Source organism: Sorex fumeus, unplaced genomic scaffold (genome assembly GCF_029834395.1).
Source record: "Sorex fumeus unplaced genomic scaffold, SorFum_2.1 ptg000044l, whole genome shotgun sequence".
In the NCBI taxonomy this organism is placed as follows: Eukaryota; Metazoa; Chordata; class Mammalia; order Eulipotyphla; family Soricidae; genus Sorex; species Sorex fumeus.
Genome location: NW_026606101.1, coordinates 41,522,950 through 41,532,935, shown reverse-complemented (window position 1 = coordinate 41,532,935; position 9,986 = coordinate 41,522,950). Strand labels below are relative to the sequence as shown.

Below are 9,986 nucleotides of genomic sequence, written 5' to 3'. Positions count from 1 at the left end.
GGGGGGGACTAGAACAGGGCAGGACAGGAGAGTGACAGTGATCCCGGAGGAAGTCGGGAAAGACGAGTTGGAAGTGCCAGGGAGGCCGTCGTTGTCAGCGAGGCAAGACCCGCGACGTGGGTGCAATAATTCTAAAAGCCTTAAAGACCCGGCCGGCTCCTAAGCAGTGCGTGACGGCCGGGCTGGCGGCTGCGGGCCCGCGAGTCCTCACGTCCCGGCGCGCGGCCCTAGGAGGTCGAGGCCGGGCCGGGCAGTCCGTGCAAGCTGCCAAGGCTGTCCGGGGCTTTGCCTCCGGGGCTGGACGGCTTCCGGTCGGCCACTGCGGGAGGAAGCACAGGGGCGTGGGTCACTCTTTACGGTTGCGCAGGGAAAGATCCAGGTCCCTGGCCGCTCCAGGCGGGAAACTACGCTCCGTGGACGCCCCGGAGCTCTGGAAAAGGACACGGAGCCGCGATCTCCCCTGCGCCCACAGCCCTGGGGGCCTCTGTCTCGCCCCTGCAGGCAGCCTCCGGGCCGGCCAGCCATGAAAGCGGCTGTCCCCCACCAGGCCCATCGCACTGCGCCCCGACCTCTCGGTGGAAAGGCGCCCGCTGGCCGGGGCATCGCAACTAGACCGAGGGCCCTGGAGTAGGGACCGGGCGAATCGCGCAAACGCGCTCCCGACGCTCCCCACTCTCCCTGCCGGCGCTGTGCTCACAGGCCCCGAGCGCAGCCAACGCTCAGGGAGACTGTTCGTCGAGAGGCTCCGGCTCGGTTGGGCAAAAATCTAGTGAGGGGACCTCATTGGAGGGAGGGAGGCCGAGGAGCTGTCTGGGAGTCGCCTTCCGCCGCCCCTGGGAGCCCGCAGCGCTGGGAAGGGGCGGCAGACACCGTCGGGCTCCCGGACGGAGTCCAGATGCTCCGCGCTAAAGGCACGGCACGCCCCGGGCCTCCGCGCCGGGGTCCGGGCGACAGCTGACTCGCCAGGTCCGACGGCACTCTGTGCATCGCTCTATTATTAGGAAGTTGGGGAGAGGCCCAAGTTCTGCTACTGGGAGCCAGGAAAGTGACGCCACGATTGCGCAACCTGTTTTTCCTTTCCTAGTACTGGTTTGCTCAGCTACTTTTGAGTTCGGAAGCATAGGCCTGTTTAGATCTAAAGAGACCTGTTTTTAACCTTTTTAGCGGCCCGCGGCCCCCAATTTCGTTTTTAGAGGGAGAGTTCGGAAATTCCTGAGAGATGGCTCAGAAGACTGAGCACTTGCTTTGCGTCCCGAGGCCGGGTTTGGTCCTCGGCACCACAGAGTTTCCTGGGCACCGCCTTGGGGGACAGAGCCGCGTACCACTACCACCAACCTCCTCCCCCACCCCCCACACACACACATACAATCTAATGGGAGAACGCCAGGCCATTACTTTGGGGTTCAGCCCAAACCCTGAACATGTTTTCCCCTTGAAGCTGTCCCCAGGGAGCCCAGCTTGCAGCTGAGTCTCACACCTCTGGGAAAGGACACTCTCTAGCACCCGTGTACATGTATGTGACTTAGCAGGGTTTCCAGGGAGTCTAAAGACTTTTTCCAGAACAGTCTTTTCCTCTCTTCCCCATCTCTCAGCTTTCTTTCCTATAAAGTTGTGGCTGCTCGGGAAGCTTTCAAACTCTTTCTTTCCACCCTCTACAAACAAGGAATTCCAAGTGAGGTGGGATTTAGAAAGCAGGAGAGTCTCAGCCCAGAACCTAAGAAACCACAAGAAAATGAACTGAAAACCCCCCACCCTGGACCCCCAGAGAGATTCTACTTCACTGGAAAGAGGCGATCTTGTCGCTGTCCTGAAGCTTTGTCTGAGCCAGTCCTAGGGCCTCCCCTCCCTTGCTTTAGAGAGCAGGAGACTCCAGAACGGGAACAGTAGTGTGCCTGCTATGCACAGCCCAGAAGGGTTGGGGGCGCCTTAGGAAAGCAACAATCACTTCAATAGTAGGGGCGGGGTGGAGACCAGCTTACTGAAAATGTTAGAACTGAGACTGCAGGGTGATTGGAAGCTTTGGTGGTGGGCAGAGGAAGGCAGGTGCTGGAAGGACTCTCCCAGGGCTAAGCCAAGTAAGACCCATTTTAGAAGCTGTAATCTCTGAAAAACATCTCTTCCCCTTAGTCCTCCCTTCACTTTTAGGATCCCCCTTCAAGGACTAAACCTCAGCAGAGATAAGTGGAAAGAAAAAGCTGCCAGTTATTGTTTAATAAGTAAAAGTAATGCATTTTCTTTCAAAATAAGCAACACCTTAGAGTTTCATTTCCAAATCTTTCCAAAAACCCTACTGGAAGGTTTCATAAAAGTGAGGTTTTCTGAGAATATAGTAAATACCCGGTTGTCCTGGAGAATTTTGAGGTGGGGAAGGAATCTTTCACCTATGTTTTCCCTTGGTTATGAAGACTCTGGAATGGGTTTGGGGGATTCCCAGAAAATCCTGCACCCCTGTATGAAGATGGAGCCTATATTCCTATTCTCCCAATTCTAGAAAATTGTAGATATTTTTCATGAATTGGAGATTTAAATTATATGTTCTTACTTATATAACAGAGAACCCAAACTCCATTATCTTTTTTTTTTGGTTTTTGCCTTTTTGGGTCACACCTGGCGATGCTCAGGGGTCTGCACTCAGGAATTACCCCTGACAGTGCTCCTGAGGCCATATTGGATGCTGGAGATCCAACTAGAGTCAACTTGCAGCAGGCAATTGCAAGGCAAATGCCCTACCCGCTGTGCTATTGCTCAAGCCTCTCCATTATCTTTTTACCAAGATAGTATTAATGATTGGTAAGGTACAGAGTGAGCTATGACCAGCCTTTCCTTAGTGTAGTCTTTAGTGTCCATTACACCTGCTTTGGAAGGGAAAGAGAGACTGAGAGTAGTAGCATCATAATATATATTGCTGTTTAGAGAGTCTCTTGTAAGGAGATATAAAACATTTTGTGTGTATTCAGAAATTCCCAAATTTATGGAGCCTGTAGGCTTCTTTTTTTTTCACTCAGTGACTTCCTGGACATTTACTTACTTTAAAAGGACAAAGAGAAAATTCCTCTTCTCCCCCAATTGCACCAGAGGCCACTACTATCCCCACAGATCATTCCAGTGTTCCCCTCCCCCACCACCACCACTTTGGTGCACTAGGTGACCAAAATATTTTTTTTACTGAGAATTCACGATTAAATCTATTCATGAAAAAATTCAACAAATGTTGTTCTTAACATTTACCAATTGAACAACAATTAGTGATAATAAATTATCTCAAGGGACAGTCTTTGAAGATGACTTAAGCAATGATGAAGAAAGAAAGCAATAATATGAAAGCACTTTGTAGTTTTTCAAAGATCCTTTGAGGGTCAGTCTTTAAAAATCAGCTGTTCTTCCAGTGAGAACAAAACTCTATAACCTAAGTAACTTATGTCATTCTCATTATTTTTATGTGCTAATTCAAACACAAACACTAGTAAGAAAACTTAAGAAGTCACTTTTTATGATGGATCTGTAAGAAATTGTAAAACCAAGAAAACAATTTTTAATAACTAAAGTATCTAATTAGTAATACCGATTTTGAAAAAGAATGGGCTGCTCAAAAAAGAAAGCTATTGGCAGGGTAAAAGGGATGTGAATGCTGGTGACACTGATTAATCCTATATTTCTGAAGGAAACTTAGTTCCTAAAGGAGTCAGCAATGAGTCTGAATGTTGGAACCTCTTGCTGCAAACTAACCAGTTAGTTTTGAGTTCAGAATTGTATGCATAATTTCCCTTTAGGTTATTTCTGCTATCCATAGGTCATAATTTGTTTCTAATATAGAACTTAAGTTTCCACAAATCAAGGTGGTTCTATTAGAAAAGTGCCGGCATGACTTTGAAAATAGCAAGCCCTTTGTCTAGGTCTTCTTCCCCAGGATTAGCAGAGGCGGATTGATTAAATTTAGCTGTATGCACCTACTTCTCTAATTAATATGAACCTTAGTTAAAAGAATTCTGTAGTGAGAGAAATTATAGTTCAATTTCTGATTCAACAGACCAATTTGATTGTCAAGAAAATGGATTCTTAGCCCAGGACAAAGTTCCTGTGCAAAGTTTTACTAAGATTCTCATATCTGACTCCCAAAGTAAAACTAAATAGAGTTCTAATTCCTGATTTTCAATTTTCAAAGGTTTTCTTTATTTGAATTTTATTTTTACAAATTAGCAAGTGTATTATTCTATTATTTAAATTAATCTTAAAGGAGTTGCAATTTTCAATTTTTGTAGATTGACATTTCAGTGTTCTTATTGACTATAAAGTGTGAAAGTATTTCTCTATTTGTCTTCCCTGACTTGATTCCTACGAATGCATATTACTCTTCGGCCTTTACCAAATTCCATGTCACTCATAAATCATGATGCTATGTCTCACTGAGATTACTTGTAAATAATGCTTTTCACCTAGACAGCAGGAAGTCTTTTGACTCCTGCTTGTCTAGTGCCCCCTGCCCTCCACTTACACATTGGCAGGTGTGAGACTGAGCCACTGGTAAAGATCATTTTATAATCTGGTACAATTATAAACTGCCCTTCTCACCAAGTTTAAACCCCTTCTTCTTCACCACAGGAGCTGACACTCCCTGAGGCACTTCCTTCCCTCCTTTCCTGGGTGGTGGTTGAAGTTTTGAGTACCTAGTCATAAACTGGAAATTATGAAATCCAGGCATTCCTTTCACTAAGGAAAAAACTTTGGACTCATGGGCAGGTGATCTTTTCCATGATATAGAAAGAAAATAAAACAAAACCTGACAGTCAGTGGGTTCATAAGAAAAGGCCCCTCTACTGTTAACCATCAGCTTTATCTCAAATTGATTAAGCGACTTTTAGGAGAGTAACTGGAGGCAAGGAGCAGGAGAATTCCCACTTAACCCACAGAAAGGACCCCAAATCATAAAAGAGTCCAAAAAGACTGAGGAACACAGAACTAAAATGCTCTTTCCTTTCCCAAAGGATGTGTTTAAGAAAATTAATCTAAAGAAAGACCAGGGCCTGTCTAAAATTAAGATTAGAGTTGGGGAGGTAAATTACACAGAATGAATCTTGAACTGGTCCTAAAACTGGTCAAGAGACCAGTACAGAAAGTCCAATATCACCTGATTGTGCGATTCAGGTGTGGCAGCAGGTCCCATGCCACAGAACACATGAAGGCTTTGAAGGTGTTTCTAGACCCTTTCATAGATTTTTTTACTGACACTCAAAAAGAAGCAATTTCTTGGTGGAACACAAAACGAACAGGACCCATACCTAGGAGTTCTTGTGACCAACAAAACCTCTTTCACTGCCTAATAATAAATCTCTGGGATTCTACATGCCTGAGATAAAGCCATCAATTCAAAACAAAACTAAGGAGAAAACTTTGGACTCAAGGGCAGGTTTTGTATATAGGACATACACCTATATACAGCTTGTTAAAATTTTAATCTGCTCCTGGGGCGAGAACGATAGTACAGTGGAACACTGGCCTTGTACTGGTCCAACCAGGGTTCAACCCCCTGACATTCCAGACAGTGCCCAGAGCCCGGCCAGCAGTGAGCTCTGAGCAGAGACAGAAATGAGCCCTGAGCTCTTCTGGGTATGGACCCAAAACTAAAAGAAAAAAAAAACTGCTTCAAAAAATCAAGCGAATTCACATTTAACCAGAGAAAAGGATTTGTGCCAGGTAGCCCTACTCCAGACTGCCAGTGGGTTCCCCTCACTCCACCCCCAACACACACACACACACACACACACACACACACACACACACACACCTGCCAACACTGATTGCTGCACACTTTTCTAGACTGTACCTCCTCCCCACCTGGCATTCATTCTCCCCTTTCTCTCACCTTCTCGGCTGGGATGCTTGAAGGTCATTGTAGCTGTGAGCTCCCCGCCGTGCACGCTGGGCGCCAGGGGGGAGGCCTGTGCTGGTGGCCAGGGCGGGCCGGGGGCGAGGTAGCTGCCGGTTGGAGCACTGTACACCCCGTGCTGGTTGGAGGCAGGGTAAGCGCAGGCCGGGAGGAAACCTCCCACTGCTGAGAGGCCGGAGGCTGACTGCGGGAGAGAGATTGACAGTCAGAGCAGGCGGCCAGGACGCACCCGCCGGTGCAGTCATCTTCACTTCCCCCTACTTGAGGGCTGGTCTCGACTTTTCCCTGTAATTACTGAGCAGAAGGATCTCCCCTCAAAAAGTTTTTTAAAGCACTAATGGAGAGGTGGGAGGGATTGTAAATGCTGATGGAAGTGTGGGCACGATGTAGCACTCTGCAACTATAAAATAATGACTTTAGTACTTGGATATCAACCGTTTAATAAACCAAAATACGTTGTGGAGAGGGAGGAGAGAGAAACCGTGGTTTTCACCCTGGAAATTCAAAGGAAAGGAGGCATCTACAGCCATCTGGGTTAAGCGGTCCACTTTTGTTCAGCAAAAATATTTCGACAAAAGTAAAAAACTCAGTGTCCTTGAGGGCCAGCGGCCCCCAGCCCAGAGCGCGGGGAGGAGGAAGGACACCGCAACAGAGCTGTTGGGCCGCCGAGACACCCGAGCCGCAGGTTCCAGGCCCTTGCCCGGAGGGGTTGTTTTCCCTCAGCTTCACAGTTTGTTCTGGCCCCCTCTGGCTGCACCCACCTGCTGCCTGCTTACCTGCGTGTACTTTATGTCCGCTTCCAAGGCAGGCTTCTCCAGCCCGTTGGCGGTTGGGGCGGCCGGGAAGGCTGTGCGGTTCACGCCGGCCCAGTCTTCCACCTTCGGGGAATAGGAGGCTCCGTCGGCCCCGGCCAGGGCCCCTGATGGAGACAGAGCAGGTGAGAAACGGGACCCCCCTCTCCACGGAGCGCCCGAGAGCGCATTAAGGCGCGGCGGCCTAGGGCGCCCGGGGGACAAGGCTGGGACCGGGTTTCGCTTTCACTCCTAGCAAGGTGGAGAGGGAGAAGGGCGACGGGACCAGCCGCTCGCTCCAGAGACCACCACTCGCTTCCCGCAAAACGAGATGTGTCAGCGAGGAGCCGGCCCAAGGGCGTGATAGGGAGAGGACACCCTGTCAAGGCGACCTTTCCGCGCTTCAGAGGCAGTTCCTGGAACGGCTCAAGTTCAAATCAACATCAGGCTCTACAGAATTATAGGGAATTCTCAAAGTCTCTGAAAGTGAGGGAGTCTGGAAAAATCCCTGAAAAAGCGTCAAGCCAGGGCCCTTTCCACGCTTAAATCAGCTTCTGGAGCAGGTGTGTCTGGAGGCTCCTAGAAAACTCCAGGTGGGAGCAGGAGAACAGAGGCCTATGGGGATAAGCTTGGCGCAGGCAGGCAGCTCCCCGTCACTCCCCAACTCTTAGACCAGCTAGAGGCCCTGACAGTGCGTAAGTCCCCAGAGAAACAATGCCTGCAGTGGGTGAGTCGAAGAGACTCTGAAGGCCAGCACTGAGCTGGGCAAACTCAGCTAAGGTCACATTGCCCACCTTTCCTCTTCCTAGGGCTAGGTCAGTTTTTGCATCTTACCCTCTTCCTGAGTCTGCTCAGCTTAAAAACATTGCATCCTCTGGCTGGTTGCTGGGGACCAGGGATAGTGACCCAGCCAATAATACTCCATTTCTCTCCCCTGTGGCCCAAACCAAGGCCACCCCAAACCTCTCTTGCTCCTTCCCATTCCTATCCAGAGGGATGACTAATTATTTGTTGAGTTCTGATTATAAACAAAATACAAAATTCCTCCCAAGGATGGTTGCTGCCCTCAGGACTTAGAAATGTAGGCCAAGAGACAAGACTAGCTAGATGCCTCCCGCCCTGACCTTTCACTGGAAGAAACTTTGAGCACGGGAGGGACAGAATTTGTCCACAACCGTGATGGATCCAAAAGATCTGAATCCAAAAGTGGTGGGGGTGGGGGTTATGCAGACTTGATTTTGAGGTTTGTTTGGCTTAGATTTGGCGATAGGAGTTTGCATACTTTTTTTTTTGCAAGAATGAAAAGGCGCAATGTCAGGACTCTGAATTTGTGGTCAGCGATTGCGCTTCCACTTAGGAAATATTTTCCATACTTATCATAAAACGTTCAAGATGTCCGAGAAGTCCTGCAAGAGGCCTGGGACCCCCTAAGATTCCCTGGTCAGCTTTAAGTCCTTCCCAAAAACTCGTTTGAGCAGAATGACAGAGGCAAACGGGAACCGTCTCCCTCAGGCGCCCGCGCCTCTCCTAGTTCCAACTCTGCTCCTCGCTGGAAGGTTCCCGAAGACCGCCACGACTGACCTGTTTGCTCCATGAATGTCCGGATGCCCAGGATGTTGCTGACCGAGTGGGCCGAGGGCCATGAACGAGGGATGCTGACGTGGCCCGCTGTGCCCGGGACCCCGTGGTGGCTGCCCATCTTGGCTCCCGCGGGCGACACCGGCCCGGGGTAGGGGTACTGGTAGACGTGGCCGTAGGGGAGCGCAGGCTGCGGTGGCGGCTGCTTGCCGGCCTCGTAGGGCGCGGGCTGCGTCAGGTTTCCAATCTTATTGCGCAGGATGCGGCTGATGGAGCTGACCGAGGGCACGTTGTACTTGTCGCAGACGCCGTCGGCCAGTAGCCGGTCCCGGATCTCCCAGGCGAAGATGCCAGGGTCGCCCTGCTTATAGTCCCGGATATGCTTGACCACGTTGGGGGTCGTCACCCTCGGCTTGCTGCCCCCGATGGCCCCGGGCAGGATGGAGCCGGTCTCGTTGTAGCGCGCCAGGATCTTGCTCACGCAGCCGTGCGACACGCGAAGCTGCCGGCTGATGTCACAGGGCCGGATGCCCAGCTGGGCCAGCTCCACGATGCGCAAACGGATGGCGTTTGGGAGCGGGCGGCCGTTGACGAACACGCCGCCCAGCTGGTTCACCTCGCCGTACGTCTGCTCTGCGGACCAGCCCGAGAAAGGGAGCGGGAGGGAAAGACACGGGCGGGTCACCCAGGGCGGCGCGAAAGACGGGACACTGCAAGGGGCTCGCCTCCAAAGGCGGCCCAGGAGCCCCGGGGTCTGGGGACAGACGGCCCAGACCCACCTCCGGGGCAGGCGCCCTGGTCGGGACCGCGCGGGGCCTCGCGGAGCGCTGCAGCCCCCCGCCCCGTGCCCTTCCAGAACGGTTGCCTCGCTGGTTTGGGGCAGCCCCTCCTCGGCGCCCCGCACCGTCTCCCCGCCAGCCCCCTCGCAGCTGGAGGCACGCGGAGTGCGCGGCCCGTCCCGCTCCTGAAGAGAGCGCCGAGACACGACCCCCTCGCTGCCCCGCGCCCCGCGCGTCGCCCCTTACCCATAGCGCGCGGGCCAAGCCGCCCGGGCCCTGCGCGGGGCGGGAGAGCGCGGCCGCGGCGGGACGGGCATATAGGGAGCGCGCGCGCGAGCCCCGAGCCCCGGCCCGACCCGCGCGGGCCGCCGCCGAGCGCGGCCCCCGCGCCCGGGCCCGCCGCCGCCCGCGCCCGCGACACTCTCCACGCCCGCGCCCCCAGGCCCAGCGGGAACTTCATCCGATTAGGAGAAATTCGTCTGACCGGGAGGCTGCGGCGTGCGGGGATCAATTTGACGTGTGCTCCACGTCAATCTCGGAGGTCCCGGAGGAGACGCGAGGGTTGGCAGCTCATTGGTTCTCGTCACTGCACCCCGGAGCCCCCCTCCCCTGCCTGAAACTCTACGCTCTCCTCCTGTCCTCCCCTTTGGCGCTCCTCCGGAACCCACCCCCCTGAGCGCGCGGGTGCGCGAGCGCGCGCGCGCGCGCGAGCACAGACACACACACACACACACACACACACACACCTTAACTCAGATGGGACACCAATCACCTCCAATTTCTCCCCCCACCCACCCATATTCCACCCCACCCCCACCCCATTTTGAGAATGGTAAAGAACTCATTTGAAACTGACTGGTAGCAGCAGCAGATTGTAATCCTTTGGTTTTACCTTTATCATCTTCTCCACCACTAGTATTACAACTAAGATCAATGATGTAAGTTGATTATTAG

The 9,986-nt window shown here is 52.2% G+C and overlaps 1 protein-coding gene across 1 annotated transcript; it reads right to left on the bottom strand.

Annotated features, from left to right (window-relative positions):
• Positions 1–227: 227 nt before the first annotated feature.
• On the bottom strand, positions 228–9,492 carry PAX1 (paired box 1). Its single transcript, XM_056122074.1, has 5 exons — positions 9,279–9,492; positions 8,257–8,886; positions 6,661–6,803; positions 5,861–6,068; positions 228–319 (listed from the first exon to the last, which is right to left on the bottom strand). Exons 1-5 carry the CDS (start codon positions 9,490–9,492, stop codon positions 228–230), a joined length of 1,287 nt encoding a protein of 428 aa, XP_055978049.1.
• Positions 9,493–9,986: the final 494 nt, after the last annotated feature.